The following is a 27,277-nucleotide window of genomic DNA, read 5'->3' as shown; positions in this document are numbered from 1 at the left end:
GACAGTTGCAGGCTCCTATCAGAGCAGAGAGAGGTCACAAAGTGAATGTCAAATCTAGTTCTATGAGAGATACAGGCGCGCTTCTCTCTCCGACCACAGCAATGGCCACGCGTTGGTCTGTAGACCCTACAATGTTTCGCAAACCATAAACCGTGTCGGGCCCAACTCGAATAAATTCTTACTGTAGAATGTCAGGCACGTTTTCACATTACGTTTTTTAGGAGGGAGAATTAATACAGAGCAGGCAACTTGAATGAACTCTGATTGCTTTTATTATAATTTTTACATTACAAACAGTGGAAATCATTTTTCATGCGAAGAGAGCTACCGCATCATGGTAAAATGGGTTCCGGAATGAAAAAGTCCAAACGAGGTGCCGGGTACTGTTCCATGGAAATTCCCCAAGTTTATATGAGGTTTCTTGCGCTTGATGGCTGAAATCGTTCAAAGGGGTCTTCCAGTAAAGAGCACGTGATTTCTCACTCTTTCCCGGTCCTGTTCTTGTAATTCAATACCGAGCCAAAATATAACGTGAGACAACTGACCGCTGCGCCCGTTGAAGAGTTGGGCTGTAGTATGCATGTGGGGACTGGACACTTGGACATCAGACACTGACCGCAAGGAATACCTAAATTTTTCTACGTCTTTCTGGGAATAAAATATTAGTTTAATATCAAATGTGTGAAATAATATTTAGTCGGATTTTTCTTGGGTTTCCCGTACTTCTCCTCTGGATGGCAGGTACGGTTTGTTTTGTTATACCGGTATTGAAAGATTTACGAATTTCAAGCAGAATAGGAACATTGATAACGCTAAACTATACGAGACATTCCAGTTAAGAGGGGTAAGAACAATTCAAATCCGCAATAATTGGATCGTCTTTCATAGTGCCCAGAGAGATAAACTAAGAACCAATAACACCAGGAGAGGGCAATGTAGTAGCGAATAAGATCTGTATGCTGGCAGTGAAGATGATGTGACATATGACACAAAATGTTTTTTTTTTTTGTGTAATAATAATAATAATATATGCCATTTAGCAGACGCTTTTTGTGTCTTAATGGTTATGTCTTTGTCCAATATAAAACGTTCTAAAATGTATTTCCTATATTTCAATTACTGATTAGCAACTGCCTTCTGAAAAAGGCAACTAATTTGAACCTCTTGTTAGTTTACCATTCTGCATTCTAGGCCTAGACATAGGATAATTTTTGTTTAAAGCTACAGTATGTCTGCTTGAGAATGCAAATGAGCTGATTATGGTCTCTGCCATGTTGTCTGACCTGTAGGTGGGCTGGCACATGCCGCCTGTCCTCTTGAGCTCAACCCTCCCAGAGTGGTGGTGAGATATGGAGACTCAGTCTCAGTCAACTGCAGCACATCATCCACAGACCACGAGGGGATGGGCTGGGAGGCCACATTCGGAGGTACAAGTTTAGAACAAGATGTCAATGTTGTCACCTGGACTGTGGATAACCTTACTGATTGGACAATAGAACCCAAATGCTACATCAATCTCATTGACGGCAAACAACCCTCAAAAGAACTTCCAGTCATTCTCTACAGTGAGTATTTTCCTCCTTGTGAATGAATGTGAAAGGTATGTTTCTATTTAACTGTATATCAGCATTGAGGTTTTTTTACATTGTTGAACCTCGTCTACAGAGACTCCAGACAGAGTCTCCATCTCTGTTCTGAACCACTCTGGTCCCATGGTGGAGGGGACACAGTACCAGCTGCAGTGTGACATTCAGAACATCGCTCCTCTACAGAACCTGGTTGTGAAGTGGTACAAAGGGAATGAACTCTTAGATAATGTAACTTACAGTCACGTCAGTAAGAGACCAGAGGATGTGTCAGCTACTCTGATGATCAGCCCCAGTAGAGATGATGATGGAGCTCAGTATAGATGTAGAGCAGAACTGGACCTGGGACCAGAGGGACCACAACCCCATCCTACAGTGACATCAGAACCTCTCAACATTACTGTGCACTGTGAGTTTATCAATACTCGATCTTACCTCTGTACCCCTGACCAGGAGGGAAGTTCTACAACTGTATACGTTTAAAACTGTCTAAAAGCACCTCCTTTTCTCCTCAGACGCTCCTGAGTTCCTTCCAGGAAATGACACAGTGGAGGTGAGTGCAGGCAGTGATGTGTCTCTGGACTGCAGTGCTGAGGGGAACCCTCCTCCTGAGCTGAGGTGGACCAACAACATTGCAGAGGGAAATGCCAATGAGACCACTGTGGGGCGCCTGCGTACTCTCAATATCTCCAGAGTAACAGCTAATGCAACTTACAACTGCACAGTCACAAATAGACTGGGCTCCATCACCAAGCAGATACATGTCTTAGTAGATGTACCTCCACAACAACACCCAACGATGTTCTCCACAGCACCTTCAACTCCGGAAGCTATGACCACCCTTCCAGGAACAGCCAAGCCAAAAGGTATTTTCCAGCTCATCTCTGTGCTCACATTATTTAATTCACCCTCACTTACCTCACAAGGCAGAACAGTTTATATTTGATGTGGATTTCACATTGATGTCTTCATTCTGGTATGTTTTACAGTAGTTACCTTTCCTCTTGAGCTCAACCCTCCCAGGGTGGTGGTGAGATATGGAGACTCAGTCTCAGTCAACTGCAGCACATCATCCACAGACCATGATGGGATGGGCTGGGAGGCCACATTCGGAGGTACAAGTGTAGAACAAGATGTTAACGTTGTCACCTGGACTGTGGATAACCTTACTGATTGGACAATAGAACCCAAATGCTACATCAATCTCAATGATGGCGAACAACCCTCAAAAGTACTTCCAGTCATTCTCTACAGTGAGTATTTTCCTCCTTGTGAATGTGAAAGGTATGTTTCTATTTAACTGTATATCAGCATTGAGGGTTTTTTACATTGTTGAACCTTGTCTACAGAGACTCCAGACAGAGTCTCCATCTCTGTTCTAAACCACTCTGGGCCCATGGTGGAGGGGACACAGTACCAGCTGCAGTGTGACATTCAGAACATCGCTCCTCTACAGAACCTGGTTGTGAAGTGGTACAAAGGGAACGAACCCTTAGACAATGTAACTTACAGTCACGTCAGTAAGAGACCAGAGGATGTGTCAGCTACTCTGATGATCAGCACCAGTAAAGATGATAATGGAACTCAGTATAGATGTAGAGCAGAACTGGACCTGGGACCAGAGGGACCACAACCCCATCCTACAGTGACATCAGAACCTCTCAGCATTACTGTGCACTGTGAGTTGCTGAGAACTGTACATATATACAAACCACGCTAACGTTGTATAACGTTTGATAATATTTTGTCTCGAAGCACATTCCATAATTGCCTCATGTTCTACGGTGAAGTCTCACTCCACTGTCTTTTAATGTTAGAAGAAAATAATCAAACTTACAATTGTGTTTGTTTCCTTCACTGCAGTAATTCATTCAAGAAATGTGTTGTCATATTTTCACCACCCGCCTTTTTACTCCCTCCCTCTCCCTCTCTCTAAGATAAGCCATGCATCAATGCATCTGGACTGCCAGTGAGGATACCTGTGTTCAGGGGCTATCCTGAGGAGTTAGTGTGTGAGGCTGAGGGTTACCCACAGCCCAGGATAAAGTGGGTCTATGACCCAGCGAAGCATGTCCGTGAGGCGGGAGGCAACTTGACTGTCTTTGAGGCAGGGCTCTACAACTGCACCGCCACCAACGACGTGGCGACGAGCTTCATTGTGGTAGAGGTGGTTTTAAATGGTAATGGAACCTTTATTAAACTGTATTAAACCCTTTATTAACCCACTATTTACCGTTTATGAAAGTCTTGTAGGATGTTTTCTTCTTGCTGGTCTGCTTCCTCCTCCTGTCTTTCTGGTCTCCTTTCTCTCTTTGTGTCTGCTATTCTTTGGTTGACGGATTAATGTTCTCTGAACAAATTGTCTTATTAACTTTTCACTATGCAGTTTTCCTCATTGTCCTTTACCCGTTGACTAATCCAATACCTCTTAGTTACTGGTTTCTGAACTGCTCTCCTCCTGCCACATTCTGTCGTCAGATACATGTAGTACATCTCTGTTGTGTGAGGGAGTTTGAACCAAAGCTGAAAAACATGAGGAGATGACGAGGGGACAGTATATTTTCGTTCACATATTAGATTAGGCATCAAACAAACTCCTTGGGGAGGGCACCTGGTGAGGCTAGGTAGAACACCCATCATTCATTGAAGAGTGCTGGGTAAAGTTGTTGAATATTTGGCAGTTTAGCTCAGTACTGACTGTTGCCTTGTAGAAGACTATTTCAAGGGTAAAGTTGAACAATGTCCCAACTCTTACGGTATGTTGTAGATCTACTCTGACTGGTGGGATCATGTAATTTGTAAGTCGCTCTGGATAAGAGCGTCTGCTAAATGACTTAAATGTAAATGTAAATGTAATATTATGTTAAGTAATGCGTGCTTATTCTTTCCTGTTGAAAGAAGTAGGAATAAATCAGTGTATTGATGCTTCTCTATTTGATGGTGAAAATGGTTCAGTCTGAGGTGGCGCCAGAACGTTAACAGAGTGTGATGGATTAATGGGTGTTTGTTGTTATGTCTCTCTGGTCACAGAGGACTACCTGCCCCTCATAGCGGGCTTCGTGGCCTTCATGGTCGTGGTCATCTCGGTCATATTCGTCGCCATCTACTCCATCTACTACAAGAACACCAAGATGGGCCGCTACAGCCTGAAGAAGGCCAAGCTCAGCAGCACGCCCAGCGGCAACGTGGCGCAGAACGGCGGCCGGGACACTCCGCTCCCGATGACTGAACTGTCTCAGCCAAACATCTACTTCTAGGAGAACCGAGTTTTATTGGGATGGCCCACTGAATGAAGAGCCCTCTTTCCCTGCTGAGAGACGAAGTGACTAAGTGAGAGACCAAATGGTTGAGGTGGTTGAGGGGCTGGTCACAACTCATTCAGCTGTCAGATGCAGGTCTGGATTGTGATAGTTGGGAGTGTCTCCTGACTCTCCTCCAACCTCCCTATGCTTCATATGCACTCCCTTTCCTCTTTAGCACTAAGATTTGAAGTACAGATCAGTCTCTCTGTTTCCCCTTCTACTGAAGAACCTGATGAGGTAGAATAACCTCTGTTTTTAGTGTGAGCTTTACGATCTATTCTACACATTCAAAGTGTAGCTGATCTTTTCTCTGAAGGACAAACAGAGGCAGCAAATGGACAAGGTGAAAGCTTTTTGGAAATTGGCTTAATTGGAATATATGTTTTATATGACTGGTTTTGGAAAAACTGGTTTGTGTTACATAAGCACTAACAAGGGAATTGTTATGTCATTTTGAATGTCTTTTTTTAGTTTGGTCTGATGACAATGTAATTTCTGTCACATTAAGCAATTGCTTGAAGAGCAGCACATGGTTGAAATTGTGAGAATGTCTCCTTTGCCTGGATGTGATGTCTTGCTTGTGACAAGAAGCTTGGAGTGTAAACCTGCAGTACAATGGAGGCTGCTGAGGGGAAGACGGCTCATAATAATGGCTGGAACGGAGTGAATGGAATGGCATCAAACACAAGGAAACCATGTTTGATGTATTTGATACCATTCCACTAATTCCACTCCAGCCATTACCACGAGCCCGTCCTCCCCAATTAAGGTGCTACCAACCTCCTGTGCTACAGTATATGCACACAACCTCTTTAGGTTGTGAGCACAATGATCACTGAAACCAATTCATGTAGCCGACATGTGAAAAGTATTATTTCCCCAGAGTACGGATTATATCGTGACATGAAGGGGGTCTCCATTTTTTTACGTGACTTCCTACATTTTTGGGGGGGAACTAATAGTAAAGATGTATTGTAATGGTAAACATTATTACCTTTTAATGTGGCATGAACACAAACAGTCATGATGCGTTCATCTGATTCTCAAAGAAATCACTTCAAAAATGAAGCTACCTGTGCACTTTTGTCCACAAAATAATTCCAGCTTCCAACAGTGCACCCGCCATTTCATGAAGGGAAAGAGACATCTGTTACAAAATACCAAAAAGTGTGATGACATTGGGCGATTGTCAGGAAGCCTACACTCTTGTAGCCTGAATTCATTGATGCGTCTTGCTGACAAATTGACAGAAAAAAATATAAAAATCTTGACACCTGAAAAGGGGCTGAAATACGGGAAGCAACTACAGCTGTCTGTCCCAAGCTCATGTGAGGGCCCAGTTGAAACATTGTTGCAAAGCTCAAAACAGACATCAGAGAGGCAGACAGGCGGAGAATGAATGCGATTGAAAGAACAGTGGGGAACTCATTTAGGGGAGCTCATGTCTCATTTCGGGGTCAGAGCAACTCTGTTACTACTCTACACTGTTCCACTGCATCTGGAGTGTTCAGTGTTTTAACTGCATCACTGTAATGCCTGACTGCATGTGCGTTCAGAATGTGTGGAGGTACAGGCTGGTGGCGGTGGTGTATCACCGTCCAAACTGCAGCAACTACGTGATGCCATCGCGTCAGCATGGACCAACATCCCTGTGGAACGTTTTTGACTTGTAGAATCCATGTCCCGAATAATTCAGGCTGTTCTGGACACAAAGGGGGTCTGACCCGGAACTAGATGGGTGTGCAGTGTGTGTAGTCTACACAAACTTCTGTGGAGATCTTTTGTTTCACAGTCCTCTCATGTCAATACTACTGTATTAAGAAACCTTTTGTATAATATTGCTTTGAGTTATCATTAAAATATTTACTTTTTTATTATGATAATTATTGTTGTATTCAGTGGCGACCCGTCATTTGAGACCCATATTTTTAGCAAAACAATGATATATATATATATATATATATATATATATATATATATATATTAACAATTTGGGGGAGTGCTTGCCTGTTTTGCATGTTATTTTGGTATTTATACGTGTCAATATATATATATATATATATATATATATATATATATATATATATATATATATATATATATATATATATATATATATATATATATATAATTGGGTTAATAAAGCTGAATACAAACATCTCTTTCTTTGTTTTCTTGAGTAAGGCAGCTCCAAAATGCAGGTGTTTCATCACAGCTCAATGCTTTCTGTGGTGGTGGGGCGGGTCAGCAGAAAATAAGAACAATTCGCTGTGATTGGCTTAGTGTTCTGTCACTCATGGGGACCTTATGCAATCGCCAAGCTTCAGTCATTAGTAAGGGTAGACATCCAACATTTCAGGCCTTTGGGTCCTGCCATAGATTTATATTAGAAGTGCCCTTCCAAGAAGGCTCAAGGTCATTGGCCACAAAAATGATGTCAAATCACATGTACAGTAGCTTTGATTGGGCTGATCATGTCAACATGATACTTTCCCAGATCGCGCTGCAAGTCCTGCCTCTCCCATCTCCTCGTTGGTTTATAGAAGCAGGTACCCACGTGCCATCTCCTCATTGGTTATACCCACGTGGGTGATTGAAAGACTAAAAGTTTTGTCGGTTGTCGTGGTAATACTATAAAAGTGTAGATGGATCACCATATAAATTCAAAATATGAAAAAGCCTGGAAGGAGGAGAGATGACTAGAAACGATTTGATTGGCCGTTTTATGTGTGGATTAATTGTCGGAGTAGAGGACCTTGTGCATTTCAGGTAAACTAACAACTCAATGTTTATAACCCAGGACAAATTAGCTAGCAACAGCAAGCTCGTTAAATAGGACAAATTAGCTAGCAAGGTAACTAGCTAAATTGCCATACATGTTTAATGCTTTTCGACCTGTCCCCAAATGAATGTCATTGGTTCAGAGTTTGTTTTGATATGTTTACCTGCGTGTAGTGATCGCGTTTGGTGTAGGGGGACAAAATACATTTATGCACAAAGGCGGTTTGGGTTTCGTGTTAGCCCTAATGAATTATTGAAGAGACCTGAACACGCACTAATTTGTTCATTTCAAAGAATCTATCTCATAGGATTTGTTGTGTGATTTATTTTTATTTTTTTCATAACTTTATTTTTATTATACGTTGCTCATATGAGGAATCTACAGGATTTCAAAACAGCGGGTCATCATTCTGATCTTGCACAACATTTCCTTTGCGACGCGCGCTTTGGGACCTCCGTCATCGATTAAGCAACGGAAGGAAGCCCATTCATTTTCTATGAAGGAAGAGAAGTGTGCGGGGCGAGGGAGCGTGAACAAGGGTGGGACCGAAATTGTGGAAAGTCCGTATATCCATAATATTTGGGAAAGTTTAACTATTGAACTTTTGTCGCTTACTCGACATTCGTTGCTATTGACCAATCGAAGCTCACCATGGTTTCCAGACCCTACTGGATTGGCTGTTGATACTTAGCAGTATATGGCTTGCTAGCACCAACATGAGGACGGTGATTCAGGGTTGCCATGTTCGCGATTTTCGTACAATTGAGCAACTTTGAAAACGATGTCGCGGATGAAAATGTATCCTAATTCACTATGACCTGCTGCTGACTGTTTCTGGGTGAAGATGGGGAGGGCCAGAGGGGTTGTGTGTGTGTGTGTTGAGATTATTATTTACAAAGACTGCTTTGGAACAGCAGGTTAACTGCCTTGTTCAGAACAAAATATTTATACCTTGTTAGCTTGAGGATTCAATCTAGCAACCTTTTGGTTACTGGCCCAAATACAACCCTTACTTGAACTATTTGCACATCGTTACAACACTCTATATAGAAATAATATGACATTTGAAATGTCTTTATTATTTTGGAACTTCTGTGAGTGTAATGTTTATGTTAATTTGTATTGTTTATTTCACTTTTGTTTAATATTTACTTCCCTTGCTTTGGCAATGTCAACATATGTTTCCCATGCCAGTGTAACCGATGTGAAATGGCCAGCTCGTTAGCATGGTGCGCGCGAATAGCGTTTCAATCGGTTTAGCGTTTCAAATTGAATTTTTTGCAGTTGTAGGCACAGGCTATTTAGGTTGTCATTATGGAGTTCGATTTCTAAACCTTTTTCCATAAAACATTAACACGCTAGAACTGATGCGCATCACGAAATAACGGCACAAAACTTTAGGTGGTCTAGTGCGCATTAGATAAATTCACGAGGTGGTTTAAACTGCATTCTAATCTCGACTTTGCTTATTTAAAACCATAGTAAGCCAAGTGTTTTACACATGCTCAGTGGACATTTTAAATTGAAGTTATGGAACTCCCTCGCATGCTTCTGTTAAGGGAAAAAGAATGAAACTGACATTAAAAGTGGAAATGATATCCTACATTTGTATCTGTTGGCCATCATGTAGCCTATTAATTTCCATGTCTATGGCGGCTACTGTAGCCTAGCATTTGATACAATGACCATATTACTGGAGTCATTGCAAATCGATTTGTGCAAGTGTAACGGATGTGAAACGGCTAGCTAGTTAGCGGTGACGCGCGCTAAATAGCGTTTCAATTGGTGACGTCACTTGCTCTGAGACCTTGAAGTAGTGGTTCCCCTTGCTCTGCAAAGTTGGCGCCCGGGTATGGGCGAGGGGACGGTCTAAAGTTATACTGTTACACAACTTAATAAATAGCCTATACCTTCAGTGTATTGTTGTTGTAGCCTTGTGTTATTATGTCATTATTAATGTCCATGTTTAGTTAACAGTTCTAGTGCGATTGCCGATCAGCTGTAATTAGAATGCATTCGATTGAAGGTAACAGTCAGTCAGATTAGGCTACAGGTAAAACTAAATAAAACACTGAATGACAAGCATAGGCCTATTCAGTTCATATGCATATTATTAATATTTGATTCAGTGATTAAAATTATGACCCCTTTCTTACTAGCCTGTTCCAACAGGGCAACAGAAACACTTCTTACCTCAAAATCGCCTCGCTACTCATGTTGAATAAATGAGTCTGTCAATTTGAACAAAGCAAACTGCTAAATCGTTCATTTTACATCTTGCCTACATCTTGCATAGGTTACTTTAGGCCATCTCAATTTAGATGTAGTCCCATCACTGGCTATAGGCTACCTGCATCTAGTTAACCAAACCATGGCAGAGTTTTACAGTCATGAACCCAGATTTCAGTCAGTAGGCCTAGCCTATGCCTATTGAAATGACAAGTCAATCTCGCAAATAGGCCATTTATAACTGTTTATAGTCTTAACATCTTGTACATAATAAAGTCACAAATGCCAGAAAATTGCCCAACATTCATTTTTTAAGTGTGTGGTTTGAGCCCTGAATGCTGATTGACTGAAAGCTGTGGTATATCAGACCATATACTTTTTACTGTTCTAATTATGTTGGTAACCAATTTATAATATCAATAAGGCACCTCTGCGGGTTTGTGGTATCCAGGCACTCTGCGTTGTAGCCTTTATCCATGGTATATTGGCCATATATGGTACCACACCTCTCCAGGCCTTATTGCTTAATCATAGCAGTCAAACAAGTTAAATCAACATCCAATGATAAAAAAATATCTGGCGAGTTTAATGAGTGCTAATTATAATTTATCTTGCACCATATTTAAATTCATTTTAGTCAAATTCGCTCGCAATAATTATTGTTTTGATGGAAAGCCGAATTTGGCTCCTTACATCATCACACGTTACGTTGATATTCATTCTTAATTCGCTCGATGACGTTATGGAAAAGGTTTATATTGATTAAATGTCCCCGCTCCTCTCAGGCATTGGGGGAGGGTTTAAAAAAATGTGATTGGGCTAGCAATTTTTTCTGACATGGCAACCCATGGATGGATAGAGGATGTGCACTCGTGTGGGAAAGCGTTTGTGTGCTCTTTTTAGTTTCGATAACCATAGTTATACGTTTTCAAGGTGACGGTCAACATTGAGATATATTTGCTGGATAAAATAAATATGGTGAAAGGATTTTATGGATTTCTGACACTCTGTGTGTTGGTGTTTACAGGTAGGGTCTACAGATCAATGTTACTACTTTTTTGTTAAACTACAGATGTTTGCTGTTCCCGTTACCGTATGAATTTCCCATTATGTTCAAACAACTCAATTACTATTTAATTGTATGTTCAGGGTATGATGATTAACTTCCTGGAAGTCATAGTAAACTTGTTTTTGACTATTTGAAGTCCAATCTCTCCCACTGAATCAATATGTCTATGATCAAGAAAGAGCTCTATTGATGGGTGTGGTCGATTCATTTGGAAGAAAAGCAATTGTTTTTCTCTCGAATTTGGTCCCTTAGAACAGTTTCCCAAACTGTGGGACGGTCCCCCTAAGGTGCAATTTCGAAATTGGGTAGTGTGTCATCAGTTCCTCTTGTCATGTCAGTCATTGTATACCTTAGAGATATTTATAACTTGTCAGAAATGTCCAGATCAACTAGCCCAGGTGTACTCAACTACTATTTGAGAAGGTCCGGTCACACAAATTTCCTAGGAGGTCAAATTCTGGGTTGGTATCATCTTTATCTGCGTAATAACAAACCTCCACCTCAAGTCGCGACCCATATGACTTCAAATTGTTCACAATGCTTTTGTTGACAGAAAGAACATTTTAGCATGATTTAAGCTAATTTCCCCAAAATGCTCCATATTTTGCTATGAACGGGGATCATTTTTTGTGGTTTTAAAGCAAATTTCCAGCAATTATACAAATTTAGCATTGTCTTAAATGTGTTCATATTATACCTGAGTGAGTCAACAAAATCAATGGGGGCCTCCTGGGTGTCGAGGCACACATTATGGCCATGATAACTACAAGATGTAGATAGCTGATTAGTCTAACATACCTACCTAGCTAACATGGGTTAGTTGATCAACTCTACATTTCTGACAGATTAGAAATAGCTCTCTAATGTCTGTCAGTGAATGACACAACAAGAGGAAAACTTCCCATACACTACCAAATGTAAAACATTGCACCTTGTGCATTCTACTGTTACAGCTCTCAACCACATTAATAATGTGAAAGCCTGAGTTTAATTTTTTATTATTTTTAAGTCGGGACACATGTCAGCAAACGTTAAAAAGTACATTTAAAAAATGACCCATAGATTTTGTTGTAATGTTTGAGTCACTTAGATACACATTAGACATGGCAAAATGTATAGAATAAAAATGCTACATTTTCTCAGTGCTTCATGAAAAAAAATTGTAGAATTGCAGAAAATAAGCTTTAAACCTGCATGATTTTCTCTTCGCCAACCAGAAGGGTGTGAACAGTTTTTGTCATGAAAAGTGCTTTTGCCCATAGAAATAGACGCGGCTCGTGCGCAGGGTGGCACTGATTGTTCCCCAATGCTGGAAGGGGGGTATGAGTGCAGAAGTTTGGGAATCCCTGCCTTAGAGCACTATCAATATTAAAACAAGTTTCATTCATTTACTCCCTTGTTGCTGACTTGACTGAGTGACATTGCTTCTGCTAGTTGTTAAAAAACAATGGGCAACTTTCTCACCCTCTGATAGTGAAAGGTATGGCCACAGTCAAACCAGTTGTCTTGGCCAGCAGAGTTTGTGATACGAACCAGCAAAAATACTAGCAAAGATGTATTTATTGACAGACAATGTATTGTGATGTCAGTGTTACTTTCTGGTTGTATGTAATCATTGCCATGTTGTTCACATGCCATGTGGTCTGACCTGTAGGTGGGCCTACACATGCATCCTTTCCTCTTGAGCTCAACCCTCCCAGAGTGGTGGTGAGATATGGAGATTCAGTCTCAGTCAACTGCAGCACATCATCCACAGAACACGATGGGATGGGCTGGGAGGCCACATTCGGAGGTACAAGTTTAGAACAAAATGTCACCTTTGTCACCTGGACTGTGGATAACCTTACTTATTGGACAATAGAACCCAAATGCTACATCAATCTCATTGACGGCAAACAACCCTCAAAAGTACTTCCAGTCATTCTCTACAGTGAGTATTTTCCTCCTTGTGAATGTGAAAGGTATGTTTCTATTTAACTGTATATCAGCATTGAGGGTTTTTTACATTGTTGAACCTCGTCTACAGAGACTCCAGACAGAGTCTCCATCTCTGTTCTGAACCACTCTGGTCCCATGGTGGAGGGGACACAGTACCGGCTGCAGTGTGACATTCAGAACATCGCTCCTCTACAGAACCTGGTTGTGAAGTGGTACAAAGGGAATGAACCATTAGATAATGTAACTTACAGTAACGTCAGTAAGACACCAGTGGATGTGTCAGCTACTCTGATGATCAGCCCCAGTAGAAATGATGATCGAGATCAGTATAGATGTAGAGCAGAACTGGACCTGGGACCAGAGGGACCACAACCCCATCCTACAGTGACATCAGAACCTCTCAGCATTACTGTGCACTGTGAGTTCCCTCTAGTCTTATTTTTAATCATTCCATTCATGTTTACAGCTGATCATTTAGTTTGATCTGATACCCTACTGTGATATTTAACAGAGTCTTCCAATAATCTGTTATCTTCTCATGGTTTCACCCTCCCCAAACTCTGAATCTTGTGGGAACAGTCCATGTTGATTGGTTATATGTTTATCTTATTTCTCCTCATTCTTCAGACCCCCCAACCTTTTCCAGACCTGAAGCTGAGACCCTGGACATCAGAGTGGGGGAGGAAATCACCTTAAACTGCACGGCTACTGGAAGGCCCACTCCTCTGTACAGGTGGCAGTCTTCAGATTTCCAAGAAGCTCTTTTCACCCCCCCGTCCGAGGTCCCAGGAACCTACACCTGCACTGCCTACAATCAGATAGGCAAGATCTGCAAGACATTCACTGTGAATCTCAAACCAAAAGGTAGGATCATGTTTATAATTAGTACCCCGTCTTTATCTTTTTCACAAATGCTTCTATTCTCACCTACTACCCCTCCCTCTTCCCCGCTCGTTCCCCCTTCACTCACTTACTAGGTGCATTTGTGTTACCCTTTACCAGAATGAGACTGTGTCCATTGGTAAGGCTACATCATTAGATGACCACAAGTACTCTGTTACTTTGCAATTATTACCTTGTAACTTCACTGTACATATGAAACGAGCTACCATGGAAATATGTTTTTCAGGACACTTCATGTAAAGTGGGACCCAATTTTCCTGTAACATGAATATGTGTTACTTTCTTAATATTTCCCAAATAGACTGCTCTGAGAAATGTCTCCTTTGACAGTATATTTACATGTCTAATATTGCTCCTGTTTCTCCAGGCAGTCGTGGAACCACTGCAGGGATAGTGGTGGTCATGCCAGCTTTCTTTGCTCTAGTATCTGTCTGTGTGGTGCATCACAAACAAATAAATAAACCCTTATTAACAACACCCTCTTCCCACAGGGGACAGAACAACGTTCTGGGTTCTCATAGGATCGGGCCTGGGCCTGGGCCTGGCCATGGTGATTGTCTATTTCGTTGTCAAATACAGAGCAGGTCCCAACTCCATCATCTGACCGGGCCAGAGGAAGAGCAATTCTATCGCCAGTGTGACCAGCAGGACTTCCTCAATAGACACTGTATGAATAAGAATGGTTGTTTATTGAATTACCATGATGGAACGCTTCAATCCTGCATAGCTTATAACTCCAAAGAGTGCTTTCTATTAGCCTTCTCCAAACAATAGCTTTGTGCCATTTGGATGTGGTGATGCGTTTGTTTTGAATGTGTCTTGGGCTGTGTCTATGTGAGCATGTTGCTGTTGCGCGACACTACAAATCATTCATTCACATGCATGTGTGTCCTGTTTTATTATTTATTTTATAATCAAGCATAACTGAATGTGGTCTCTTCTCACAGCCACTGCGTCTCTGTCACGCAGGTAAAGCGGCTGTGTAAACATGCTAGCCAGATCGCTGTAGTCCGATGACAGCACCAAGTGACCTCATGTGACTGTACAGTGAGAAATGAGCCATGCAATGCATCACTTCCTGTCTAATGCCTTTTTTTTCTTTCTTGTTGCTCTAAAATGGTGCTACCAGAGCCTTTTAACCGATTTTAAGTTTGCTGGTCCAAGAGCCACAGGAAGCTTCTCTTCACTATTGCTAATTTTGTTCTCTGCCCACACTCTTCCGCTATCTCTCTTTTACCGTCACAGCACCCTTGATTCTCAGTAATGTCAGCATGTTTGATGATGGCTTTAATGGTTTGTCTTTCACTTTCTCAACCTATATCTGCAGACCATAGGGAAGTGAACATGCATACTGACATGAATCCCATGGACGCAGTTTCAGGGCTGTGAGGAGAGAAAGGCCACTGATGTGTTTTATCTATCTCAGGTATTTTAATAGTCTACACAGTCATATCTCACCATAGGTGGCTCACGTGGTCCTTTACGATGTTGCTATACTGTGTGTTAGTAGAAACGATACTCTGTTTTGACGAGTGGAGTGGCACAGTCCTTCAATCGTTGTCTTTTTTTGTTGAATCACAGAGGTTTGTGTTTATTTTTTTGTATAACAATTTTAAAACAAATTCATGCTAGATATTTCAAGGTATGGTTACAGTGTTGAGTGCAAAGTATGTTCTGTTCACGTTGTACAGGGCTGGAATAGCATTGGTACAGTTGGAAATGGTGCTTGTAAGGTGCACAGAACTATTTGAGTTGAACGATGTAAACTAGCTTTTTACATGTGATGTTTGTTGTGTCGCTAACTAACTATGTGTATGTATTGTCCATTTGATTTCAGCACTGAATGTTGTTATATGCCGTCTTTAACAGCCGCTAACACTCGTTCTCTACTTTATTTAGAAATTTTTTGTCAGCTTGCTTATGTTTATATGACCCGTGATATGTGTGTGTTTCCATCTGACTGCCCTTCCGTTCAGACATTTAGTTATCTATTCGGAATGTCAGTACTTGTTAGGCTCAGCATTGTCAGAGATTCAGTTTCAGGAAGTGTTCTACTGCAACCTATTTAGGTTAGAATGATGCTGTCTTTCATTTCCATTTCAATAGTGCTGCAAAATTGGTTGACAGTTCTGCATCGACAATGCAGGAGATGTTTACCAATGCCTACACAGCATTCACTGTCAAACATCAACCAGCTATGCTCATAGAGTTAAAGTTTTGAAAGAATCAGTCTTTAACTGTGACATGTTCCTCTACTGTATTTTGTATGCCATTGGGAACCTTTCTCTCATACATCACTGTAACACTGACACATCAATACTAATCACTACAAACTAAGGTCCATGTAAAGCGACGCATGGAAGTCCATCTGTTATCCTGCCTACAGTGGCTCATATAAATACTTCCTTTTTCAGAAATGAGTGTGTCCTTTTTGTGTCTCTCGTTCTGCTTCATCCTGGTGAAGGGGACTTCTGCCCTGCCAAGAAACACTTTGTGTGTGTGCAGCCTGACTGTTGCTATAACAACCTGGCTGCAGTGTAGACTTATAAGGGCAATTTGCCAGCACATTTAGTCCTAGAGCAAAAACATGTTATATTATACACACATTATCATTTTCAGAAACAAGTGTACAATAGTGTACTTCCACAACAAACAAGGGCACAGCATAGAAACACAAAACAGAGTCGACATACTGTAGACACAGAATTGGCAGTTGAGCCTTCTATAAATACACCCAATAAGCATCCAATTACTGAGCAATGTTTCTGGCAGCCTGGTCACGGCTGGTGCTGTTGTGCAGTGGTGGTACATTCTGATCACAGTGTGAGGCCTACACACTACATACCGGACAACAAGTCCAACAATCCAACCTGCTGAGTCTTGACAAAGCATGGGGTCTCAAAGCAGTGTGCGCATGGGAATCAAACATGCCCTGCAGAAAAGAGAGTAGAACTGCAATGTGAGTTCTCTCAAACCATCTATGTATATGAATCCGCAGTCACACGGGAACTGTTTGAGGCAAGTTACCACAGGTCATTGGGGTTTCATTTCAGATTAAAGAACTGAAAATTGTAACCGTAGCACCCTTCTGAAGTCCTAGAACTCTGTATGGGTATTTTCTAAACACAGAAAAGAGTTGTCATCTGAACAGTTTGGGGTTGTGCTGCTGTAACAACACACGATAGCGAACAAAAATACAAAAGATCTAGGCTGAGATTCTAGGAGTAGGAACACACATTGAACATTAAATACAGATTCTAACTAAACCACAAATAGATGATTAAAGGAAGAATTTCCCCTGTGGGATGTAGGCCTAATGAGTTACCATTGAGGTCTGGCCTTGATGCCTGTCAAACGTCCTTAGCCCCCTCTTCTCCCCCTCGGGGCCCTGCAGTCAGACACAGACTACGGTATGAGAGCCCTCGTTTGGTGAGGGAGGGCTTTTGTTAGTAATCACAGTTCACTTTGGAGTTGCCAAGCAAGACCAAGTCGGAATTCCACTCGCCTTTCAACTCCGACCATAGTGGACCTCATCAAAGTCTGCAAAAAGATGGAAAACTACTTTCTAAAATGGATCCTAACCTTTTGCATGTTCTGCACCGGTAAGATGTTGCAAGATACAACATTTTATTATTCATAAGATTTGCTTATTCTCTGTGGAGTCGAGGGTTATGGGACATTGCAGTAGAGGCCCCCTTTGTATTGACAAGTTTGTAGTTTGAAGACGTTTTCTGGCAATAGAATTGGTCATAAATGGATTTAAAGCACTTTGGCGAAATACTATTTTATAATATTGCGTATATGAGTGTGTGAATTATTTACCTGTGCTTTGTCCACTGAAATTAAATTTGCAACCCAGAGATGATGGCAAAGTGAAACCTGCATCCCACCCAGTCTTATATCCACAGTGATACAAACCGATCATAAACACCTGCTAAAGTCACACAATCAAATCACTGCAAGCAACATTTTCCTGGTATCTGTAAATGTGATTTTATTCAATAAATATGAATGTTTCGGATATGCCAGCAATAATATAACTTTCTAACTAGATTATGTGATGATCACGATGATAATGAAAAAGATTGTCTTCATCAGCATCATCATTTTCACAATGTAACGATGATGATGGTGATGATGATATTGTCCATGTCTCAGTGTCAGGTGAAGGATGCTCTCTGGAGCTGAAACCCTCCAGGGTGGTGGTGGGGTTTGGGGAGGCTGTGTCTGTCAGCTGTGAGGCCTCTCGCCCGGTGCGTGTCCTAGGCTGGGAGTCAGCCATCGGGGCAGCACACACCCAACAGGACCGTGCTGTCCAATGGAAGGTGGACAGTCTGATCGACTGGATCGAGGAGCCTATCTGCTACGGAGTCTTCTTCACTGCACCCAGACAGTGTGAGGAGAAACTCAACCTCATCCTTTACAGTGAGTCAACCTGGCCTACATAAAGCTGGCTTTTTTAAAGTCTTAGCTCAATTTAAGGCAGAGCATGGCTGCAGTACATGCAACAGGCCATACTTCATAATGATTAATTCTATTTGTGGCAACTACTACTACATGTACGTGTTGTGCTTGACACACTAACCAGCTGATCTTTCACAGAGACTCCAGACAGTGTCACTATCAGCTCAGCGAACCACACTGGTCCCATGTTGGAGGGGAAAGAGTACCAGCTGCTCTGTGATGTCCAGAACATCGCCCCCGTTCAATACCTCACCCTGAGGTGGTACAGAGGGCAGACTGAAGTTTACAACCACTCTTTCTCTGATCTGACCCCTGCCTCCCCTGTCCAAGTATCCTCCATCCTCCTGATCACCCCAACCAAAGCTGATAACGGAGCCCAGTACAAGTGCGTGGCTCAGCTGGACTTGGGACCAGAGGGACCACAACCGCCTCCTTCAGTGACATCAGAGCCTCTCAACGTCTCTGTGCACTGTGAGTCTATTGACTCAACCCAACCATTAATAGTTTCATGAGAAACAATGAAATCCAATTGTGTTTGTGTATTAATTTATATGCAATATCCATCCCTTTCCCTTATACTTATTTTCTCAGACCCCCCATCCTTCCTCAGTCCTGAGGCTGAGACCCTGGACATCAGTGTGGGGGATGAAATCACATTAAACTGCACGGCTACAGGAAGCCCCAGTCCTGTGTACAGCTGGCAGTCTTCAGATCCCAAAGAGAAGATGGAGGACCAACCTGTTTTTACCTCTTCCTCCTTGCTTCCAGGGACCTACACCTGCATTTCCTCTAATAAGATTGGCAAGAAGAGTAAGCAGTTCATCATCAAGACTAGGTCTTAAGGTAGGAGGACACAGTGAAGGGGGCATTGTTAAATGCAAACATTTAGAGGATAGAACTAGCATTCTCTACCATCATACTTGCTATAGAAGCCATAGATCTTATTTGGTATGTAATCTGAGGAGTCAGAAGGTAAAAAAGGGCCACGTTGGAGGTATGTGACTTTTCCCACAGTGGAGTGTTGGCTTTACAAAACAAAAGTCCAAGTTTGGGGAATTAGCAGAGGGAAGATATTGTCTGTCTCTAATATCAATTGCACGGTTTTGTTACAGGTGTGAGAGCGTCATCATTGTCATCCAGACCATCGCACAGAAAAAAAGGAATCGCATTACATTTTTAAAGACTTTGGTCATGTAATAGTTTATAGTAGCATATTATTGTGTTATGATTGATTCTTGTTGTTATTGCAACATAAAGTATACTTTGACGTGTTTAAATATATATGTAGGGTATACAGTTCACTTTCAGCGTGGAGAACCCTAGAACGCGAGGCAGTGTGAATACTTTTATCCATTAATTAGCTATCCATTAACTTTATTGTTGTTGGTTCTTTCTCTCTTTATTATGTGTCATAAAAACACTAATAAAATTACAAATGTATATTTGTTGTATTATTATCAATGATGGTAGGCTATTATTATTAAATCTACTAAATAATATATATATATATATATATATATATTATTTATTATAAAAAATATTATGCTCCACCCACATGCCTTTGCCTTGACGTTCTTCAATGACGAGTTTACGTAGATACGTCTAAACGGAAACTTCCAGGGTTTCTTCCTTAGCTAGCTAATGCTACATTGTGCACTATTGTTGTTTAGCAATAGTAAATATATTATCTACCGATATAATTTCTAACAAAGTTTTAAGTTAGCTAATTTAAAATCGATTATTTTCACTTTTAACGTGCTCTTGCTACAAGCAAATTGTAGCCTGCTAGCTAGGTAGCTAGAATGACAAGTAGGATAGACTACAGCGTGTGGGACCACATTGAGGTTTCAGATGATGAAGATGACACTCATCCAAACATCGATACACCCAGCCTTTTCAAATGGAGACATGAGGTAACGTTATTCGATTAGAGTGATGCATTTGATAGCTACTTGGTCTCTGTAAGTTAGCTAATTATCACATTATTAGCTAGCTTTCTAGATTTGCAGATGCTGCAGCTACGTTATGTAAACAGCCTGCTTTCGCAGATAAACGCAATGGAAAGATAAACATAACATTTGGCGTTATGTGTTGTATATCTAGTTATCCTCGATGAGATCCCTTTGTCCTGACCCCTCTCCCCACCATCACCTAGGCGCGTGTGGAACGAATGGACCAGTTCATAAAGGCTGGTGAGGACCTGGAGAAGGGGCTAGCTGAATCTAAGCTCAAGTTGACTGAAGCACAGAAGAAGACCAAGAATCTGTCCAGTTCAGTCACGGACGATGCCAAAGCCGAGCTGAGCAAGGCACAGGCCGAGGAGAAGAGGCTGAAGAAGGAGGAGCGGGACTGGGAGAAGAAACTGGAGGACCACCGGCGGGAAGAGAAGAAGATGCCATGGAGCGTAGACACACTCTGCAAGGAGGGCTTCAGCAAGGTGGGTTTAGTGTGTGGAACCACTGGTGCACCCTGGCTGATGGTTATTTGCTGATGCCACTTGTCTTGCCCCCACTCCGATCTCTCTCTCTCTCTCTCTCTCTCTCTCTCTCTCTCTCTCTCTCTCTCTCTCTCTCTCTCTCTCTCTCTCCTCTCTCAGAGTGTTGTGAACGTTAAGCCAGATGTGAAGGAGGACACCGAGGAGCAGAAAGAGCAGAAACACAAGACCTTTGTGGAGAAGTATGAGAAAGAGATCAAACACTTTGGTGAGAGTCATTATCCCATTCTTTGTTGTCCCCATTCTTTGTGGGTAGTTGTCATGGCCATGGTATCTGTCTCTGTTGTCAGGTATGATGAAACGCTGGGACGACAGCCAGAAGTACCTATCAGACAACCCTCACCTGGTGTGTGAGGAGACGGCCAACTACCTAGTCATCATGTGCATTGACCTGGAGGTGGAGGAGGTGAGTGCAGAACCGTAATACGACAAACCTCACCTCTAATAACCCATGAGGGATTTCATCCACTATACATTATTCCAGAGGACACTCATCAGGGTCATATTCAGTAGGGCACAGGGTAGCAAAATGTTTTGAAACAGAAAACGATAGTGTTTCTTGTTGAACAAGTCCAGGTAGACCCTTCCTGTTTCAGTCCATCTTCTTACATTTGGTGCATAATGAACACAATCCTGGTGTAGAGATGGTTATGAAGTAGGTTAGTAAGTGATCGTCTTATCCTCTTTATTTGCCCAAACATGCCTCAGTACGAAGTACACATGCAGTTTCCTTTTCTTGATACAGATGAGCATAGACAATGGTTAATGTCAGTGTCCTGTTGATGTTTTCCTCCTGTAGAAGAAAGCGCTGATGGAGCAGGTGGCCCACCAGACTATAGTGATGCAGTTCGTCCTGGAGCTGGCTAAGAGCCTTAAGGTGGATCCCCGCGGTTGCTTCCGTCAGTTCTTCGCCAAGATAAAGGTTTGTTTGTGTGTAAAGGTGATACATTTCCCACTTGCACTCAATAGCAAAGCATATACAGTGCCTTGCGAAAGTATTTGGCCCCCTTGAACTTTGCGACCTTTTGCCACATTTCAGGCTTCAAACATAAAGATATAAAACTGTATTTTGTTGTGAAGAATCAACAAGTGGGACACAATCATGAAGTGGAATGACATTTATTGGATATTTCAAACTTTTTTAACAAATCAAAAACTGAAAAATTGGTCGTGCAAAATTATTCAGCCCCCTTAAGTTAATACTTTGTAGCGCCACCTTTTGCTGCGATTACAGCTGTAAGTCGCTTGGGGTATGTCTCTATCAGTTTTGCACATAGAGAGACTGAATTTTTTCCCCACTCCTTCTTGCAAAACAGCTCGAGCTCAGTGAGGTTGGATGGAGAGCATTTGTGAACAGCAGTTTTCAGTTCTTTCCACAGATTCTCGATTGGATTCAGGTCTGGACTTTGACTTGGCCATTCTAACACCTGGATACGTTTATTTTTGAACCATTCCATTGTAGATTTTGCTTTATGTTTTGGATCATTGTCTTGTTGGAAGACAAATCTCCATCCCAGTCTCAGGTCTTTTGCAGACTCCATCAGGTTTTCTTCTAGAATGGTCCTGTATTTGGCTCCATCCATCTTCCCATCAATTTGAACCATCTTCCCTGTCCCTGCTGAAGAAAAGCAGGCCCAAACCATGATGCTGCCACCACCATGTTTGACAGTGGGGATGTGTGTTCAGGGTGATGAGCTGTGTTGCTTTTACGCCAAACATAACGTTTTGCATTGATGCCAAAAAGTTCAATTTTGGTTTCATCTGACCAGAGCACCTTCTTCCACATGTTTGGTGTGTCTCTCAGGTGGCTTGTGGCAAACTTTAAACGACACTTTTTATGGATATCTTTAAGAAATGGCTTTCTTCTTGCCACTCTTCCATAAAGGCCAGATTTGTGCAATATACGACTGATTGTTGTCCTATGGACAGAGTGTCCCACCTCAGCTGTAGATCTCTGCAGTTCATCCAGAGTGATCATGGGCCTCTTGGCTGCATCTCTGATCAGTCTTCTCCTTGTATGAGCTGAAAGTTTAGAGGGACGGCCAGGTCTTGGTAGATTTGCAGTGGTCTGATACTCCTTCCATTTCAATATTATCGCTTGCACAGTGCTCCTTGGGATGTTTAAAGTGTGGGAAATCTTTTTGTATCCAAATCCGGCTTTAAACTTCTTCACAACAGTATCTCGGACCTGCCTGGTGTGTTCCTTGTTCTTCATGATGCTCTCTGCGCTTTTAACAGACCTCTGAGACTATCACAGTGCAGGTGCATTTATACGGAGACTTGATTACACATAGATGGATTGTATTTATCATCATTAGTCATTTATGTCAACATTGGATTTTAGAGATCCTCACTGAACTTCTGGAGAGAGTTTGCTGCACTGAAAGTAAAGGGGCTGAATAATTTTGCACAGCCAATTTTTCAGTTTTTGATTTGTTAAAAAAGTTTGAAATATCCAATAAATGTTGTTCCACTTCATGATTGTGTCCCACTTGTTGTTGATTCTTCACAAAAAAAAATACAGTTTTATATCTTTATGTTTGAAGCCTGAAATGTGGCAAAAGGTCGCAAAGTTCAAGGGGGCCGAATACTTTCTCAAGGCACTGTAGACAGTTATATTTCCCTCTCTCAGACTGCAGATCAGCAGTATCAGGATGCCTTCAATGATGAGCTGGAGTCCTTTAAGGGGAGGGTGCGCGGCAGGGCCAAGATCCGCATCGAGAGGGCCATGAAGGAGTACGAAGAGGAGGAGAGACAGAAACGCCTGGGGCCCGGAGGACTAGATCCTGCTGAGGTGTATGAGTCCCTACCTGAGGTACAGGACATCTACTGCTGCACCTCCTCCTTCATTTAGCACCGTCCTTCCATCATAATCATCATCCCTATCTCTGTTTTTGGTTTTGCAAGTTAACAAACCCAAAGATTGGAAAGCTGCCGCAGTCATCCCCCTCTTCAAAGGGGGAGACACTCTAGACCCAAACTGCTACAGACCTATATCTATCCTACCCTGCCTTTCTAAGGTCTTTGAAAGCCAAGTTAATAAACAGATCACCGACCATTTCGAATCCTACCTTACCTTCTCAGCTGTGCAATCTGGTTTCCGAGCTAGTCATGGGTGCACCTCAGCCACGCTCGGGTCCTAAACGATATCATAACCGCCATCGATAAGAGACAATACTGTGCAGCTGTACTCATCGACCTGGCCAAGGCTTTTAACTCTGTCAATCACCACGTTCTTATCGGCATACTCAAGTCTTGGTTTCTCAAATGACTGCCTCGCCTGGTTCACCAACTACTTCTCAGATAGAGTTCAGTGTGTCAAGTCGGAGGGCCTGTTGTGCGGACCTCTGGCAGTCTCTATGGGGGTGACACAGGGTTCAATCCTCAGGCCGACTCTTTTCTCTGTATACATCAATGATGTTGCTCTTGCTGCTTGTGATTCTCTGATCCACCTCTACACAGATGACACCATTCTGTATAATTCTGGCCCTTCTTTGGACACTGTGTTAAGTAACCTCCAAACGAGTTTCAATGCTATACAACTCTCCTTCCGTGGCCTCCCAACTGCTCTTAAATTCAAGTAAAACTAAATGTATGCTCTTCAACCGATCGCTGCATACACCTGCCCGCCCGTCCAGCATCACTACTCTGGACGGTTCTGACTTAGAATATGTGGACAACTACAAATACCTAGGTGTCTGGTTAGACTGTAAACTCTCCTTCCAGACTCACATCAAACATCTCCAATCCAAAGTTAAATCTAGAATTGGCTTCCTATTTCGCAACAAAGCATCCTTCACTCATGCTGAAAGACATACCCTCGTAAAACAAAACGGACTATCCTACCGATCCTTGACTTCAGCAAATTGCATGCAGTCTATCACACTGCCATCTGTTTTGTCACCAAAGCCCCATATACTACCCACGGTGACCTCTATGCCCTCGTTGGCTGGCCTTTCATATTCGTCGCCAAACCCACTGGCTCCAGGTCATCTATAAGTCTTTGCTAGGTAAAGCCAGTCTTATCTCAGCTCACATGTCATCATAGCAGCACCCACCCGTAGCACAAGCTCCAGCAGGTGTATTTCACTGGTCACCCCCAAAGCCAATTCCTCCTTTGACTTCCTCCTTTCCTTCCAGTTCTCTGCTGCCAATGACTGGAACGAACTTCTAAAATCACTGAAGCTGGAGACTCATATCTCCTCATTATCATCCTCATCTTTTTTTTTTTTGCTTTTACCTCCCTTATCTCCCCTCATTTGCTCACATCGTATATAGACTTGTTTATACTGTATTATTGACTGTATGTTTGTTTTACTCCATGTGTAACTAACTGTGTCGTTGTATGTGTTGAACTGCTTTGCATTATCTTGGCCAGGTCGCAGTTGTAAATGAGAACTTGTTCTCAACTTGCCTACCTGGTTAAATAAAGGTGAAATATTTAAATAAAAAATAAAAATTAACTTTAAGCACCAGCTGTCAGAGCAGCTCACAGTTCACTGCACCTGTACATAGCCCATCTGTAAATAGCCCATCCAACTACCTAATCCCCATACTGTTATTTATTTTATTTTGCTCCTTTGCACCCCAGTATCTCTACTTGCACACTCATCTTCTGCACATCTATCACTCCAGTGTTTAATTGCTATATTGTAATTATTTAGCCTCTATGGCCTATTTATTGCCTTTACCTCCCTTATCCTACCTCATTTTCACTCACTGTACATAGACTTTTTCTGTTTTATTATTGACTGTATGTTTGTTTGTTCCATGTGTAACTCTGTGTTGTTGTTTGTGTCGCACTGCTTTGCTTTATCTTGGCCAGGTTGCAGTTGTAAATGAGAACTTGTTCTCAACTAACCTACCTGGTTAAATAAAGGTGAAATTTAAAAAATATATTTTGTCCTTTTTGTAGGAGATGCAGAAATGTTTTGACGAGAAGGACATTGCCATGTTGCAGACTGTCATCACGAAGCTGGACCCAACGGTAGGTTACAAAACCAAATCCATTCCTGTGTTTCATTTGTTGTATTGTCTTCCACGTGCTCAGGGCAAGCATACCGACAACATACATTGTTCTACAAATGTAAAGGCACGCTGAATAGTGACACACAACCTCCTGAAGTTGTTACAAACTGTTGCTCTGAATGTCATTGTTCCCACCCGTCAGGAGGCTAAGGTCCACATGAAGAGATGCATCGACTCTGGCCTCTGGGTCCCTAACTCACGGGCAGACGAGGGAGACGACAAGGAGGAAGACGCTACTTATGAAGAGCTGAATAAGGAGATGGGCGAACAGAAGATAGAATGATTGACATGAATTGACTTTATGATGATGATATTTTCATCTATGTAGTCGTCACTTCTATTGCTACTCCCAATGTTTTTTTCATGAATTTCTCCTTAACGCTTTGGAACAATGTAACCTCTCTGTGGCGATGTCCACTCTCTGTGGACAACAGTATCACACCAATATCACTTGCTGAATGCTTTTCTTTTTTTAAACATAATTCTTGCTTGGGCCTTTTATTAGTGAAGCTGTATTCTTAAACATGTGCGTGCCTGTACATAGTCTCTTTGAGTGTGTGTGTCAGCCAGCCAGCCAATCTTTTGTTTACCTTGTATTTGTGTGCTTTCAGTTGCTGGGGAACATCGTTTCTCTTTTTCATTCAATAGTCTCACTACTGGTTCTACATGTATAGGGAAGGCATGGCAGGATTTTAGTTCTTGATGTGATAGAATTATACATAGTGATGTAATGTGGGATAGCCTAGTAACTGAGGTTGAAATTGAATCATATCAACATGTGACATTTTGAATCCAGTGTACTGGCCCCTTATGACCTTTTTGCTCATTGTTTTCTCTCCTTAATTTGACCAGCAGGTGTCACCTCACATCAACTTTTAAGTTGATGGGATAATCACTTTTGAGTATTATTTGCTATTAAAAATATCACTGATGTGGTTTACATGAGTCAGGATAGGGTGTTATTGAATTGAGATTTATTAGAAACATTGTAAGATAGTTTCACCTGTCTTTCATTGCATTATAATGCTTAGTGCGACAAACTAATATGGTCCAGACACACCAAGACAGTCGTGAAGAGGGCACGACAACACCTTTTTCTCCTCAGGAGACTGTAACGGTTTGGCATGGGTCCCCAAATCCTCAAAAAGTTCTACAGCTGCACCATCAAGAGCATCCTGACTGGTTGCATCACGGCCTCGTATGGCAACTGCTCGGTATCTGACCGTAAGGCGCTACAGAGGGTAGTGCGTACAGCCCAATACATCACTGCGGCCAAGCTTCCTGCCGTCCAGGACCTTTATACCAGGCGGTGTCAGAGGAAGGCCCAACAAATTGTCAAAGACTCTGTCACCCAAGTCATACTGGATTGCCAAGTCTAGGTCCAAAATGCTCCTGAGCAGCTTCTATCCCCAAGCTATAAGACTTCTGAACAATTAATCAAATGGCCACCCGGACTATTTACATTGACCCCGCTTTTGTTTT

General features: G+C 42.0%; 4 protein-coding genes across 5 annotated transcripts; all 4 read left to right on the top strand.

Annotated features, from left to right (window-relative positions):
* Nucleotides 1-428: 428 nt before the first annotated feature.
* On the top strand, nt 429-6,771 carry LOC124016476 (vascular cell adhesion protein 1-like). Its single transcript, XM_046332051.1, has 8 exons — nt 429-741; nt 1,290-1,565; nt 1,666-1,995; nt 2,102-2,452; nt 2,576-2,839; nt 2,936-3,265; nt 3,524-3,766; nt 4,617-6,771. The coding sequence occupies exons 1-8, from the start codon at nt 678-680 to the stop codon at nt 4,841-4,843; spliced, it is 2,085 nt and encodes a 694-aa protein (XP_046188007.1). The 5' UTR covers nt 429-677; the 3' UTR covers nt 4,844-6,771.
* A 742-nt stretch (nt 6,772-7,513) lies between these two features.
* Nucleotides 7,514-16,226, top strand: LOC124016478 (intercellular adhesion molecule 2-like). Of its 2 annotated transcripts, none has more exons than XM_046332054.1 (5): nt 7,514-7,657; nt 12,623-12,898; nt 12,995-13,324; nt 13,534-13,770; nt 14,301-16,226. In XM_046332054.1, exons 2-5 carry the CDS (start codon nt 12,736-12,738, stop codon nt 14,411-14,413), a joined length of 843 nt encoding a protein of 280 aa, XP_046188010.1. In that variant the 5' UTR covers nt 7,514-7,657; nt 12,623-12,735; the 3' UTR covers nt 14,414-16,226. The 2 variants fall into 2 exon arrangements, with proteins under 2 accessions (XP_046188010.1, XP_046188009.1); XM_046332053.1 differs by lacking the exon at nt 7,514-7,657 and adding an exon at nt 10,469-10,926.
* A 972-nt stretch (nt 16,227-17,198) lies between these two features.
* Nucleotides 17,199-19,713, top strand: LOC124016479 (hemicentin-1-like). Its single transcript, XM_046332055.1, has 5 exons — nt 17,199-17,411; nt 17,968-18,234; nt 18,412-18,744; nt 18,865-19,116; nt 19,386-19,713. Exons 1-4 carry the CDS (start codon nt 17,360-17,362, stop codon nt 19,113-19,115), a joined length of 903 nt encoding a protein of 300 aa, XP_046188011.1. The 5' UTR covers nt 17,199-17,359; the 3' UTR covers nt 19,116; nt 19,386-19,713.
* A 144-nt stretch (nt 19,714-19,857) lies between these two features.
* On the top strand, nt 19,858-26,740 carry LOC124016477 (hsp90 co-chaperone Cdc37-like). Its single transcript, XM_046332052.1, has 8 exons — nt 19,858-20,186; nt 20,429-20,710; nt 20,870-20,975; nt 21,058-21,173; nt 21,567-21,689; nt 23,400-23,582; nt 25,683-25,754; nt 25,938-26,740. Exons 1-8 carry the CDS (start codon nt 20,076-20,078, stop codon nt 26,076-26,078), a joined length of 1,134 nt encoding a protein of 377 aa, XP_046188008.1. The 5' UTR covers nt 19,858-20,075; the 3' UTR covers nt 26,079-26,740.
* Nucleotides 26,741-27,277: the final 537 nt, after the last annotated feature.

The sequence above is a fragment of the Oncorhynchus gorbuscha genome, linkage group LG26, assembly GCF_021184085.1.
Source record: "Oncorhynchus gorbuscha isolate QuinsamMale2020 ecotype Even-year linkage group LG26, OgorEven_v1.0, whole genome shotgun sequence".
NCBI classification, from domain to species: domain Eukaryota; kingdom Metazoa; phylum Chordata; class Actinopteri; order Salmoniformes; family Salmonidae; genus Oncorhynchus; species Oncorhynchus gorbuscha.
Note: the sequence above shows the minus strand (reverse complement) of the source record. Positions and strands in the feature narration are given on the sequence as shown.

Excerpts from the sequence above, each read along its gene's own strand:
- LOC124016476 (XM_046332051.1), top strand. The coding sequence starts at position 678 with ATGTGTGAAATAATATTTAGTCGGATTTTTCTTGGGTTTCCCGTACTT. Across the intron at positions 2,453-2,575 it reads AGGAACAGCCAAGCCAAAAG|TAGTTACCTTTCCTCTTGAG; the intron begins GTATTTTCCAGC and ends TATGTTTTACAG. Across the intron at positions 2,840-2,935 it reads ACTTCCAGTCATTCTCTACA|AGACTCCAGACAGAGTCTCC; the intron begins GTGAGTATTTTC and ends CCTTGTCTACAG.
- LOC124016478 (XM_046332053.1), top strand. The coding sequence starts at position 10,875 with ATGGTGAAAGGATTTTATGGATTTCTGACACTCTGTGTGTTGGTGTTT. Across the intron at positions 13,325-13,533 it reads TCTCAGCATTACTGTGCACT|ACCCCCCAACCTTTTCCAGA; the intron begins GTGAGTTCCCTC and ends CTCATTCTTCAG. Across the intron at positions 13,771-14,300 it reads TGTGAATCTCAAACCAAAAG|GGGACAGAACAACGTTCTGG; the intron begins GTAGGATCATGT and ends CTCTTCCCACAG.
- LOC124016479 (XM_046332055.1), top strand. The coding sequence starts at position 17,360 with ATGGAAAACTACTTTCTAAAATGGATCCTAACCTTTTGCATGTTCTGC. Across the intron at positions 18,235-18,411 it reads ACTCAACCTCATCCTTTACA|AGACTCCAGACAGTGTCACT; the intron begins GTGAGTCAACCT and ends GATCTTTCACAG. Across the intron at positions 18,745-18,864 it reads TCTCAACGTCTCTGTGCACT|ACCCCCCATCCTTCCTCAGT; the intron begins GTGAGTCTATTG and ends TTATTTTCTCAG.
- LOC124016477 (XM_046332052.1), top strand. The coding sequence starts at position 20,076 with ATGACAAGTAGGATAGACTACAGCGTGTGGGACCACATTGAGGTTTCA. Across the intron at positions 23,583-25,682 it reads TGTATGAGTCCCTACCTGAG|GAGATGCAGAAATGTTTTGA; the intron begins GTACAGGACATC and ends TCCTTTTTGTAG. Across the intron at positions 25,755-25,937 it reads TCACGAAGCTGGACCCAACG|GAGGCTAAGGTCCACATGAA; the intron begins GTAGGTTACAAA and ends CCCACCCGTCAG.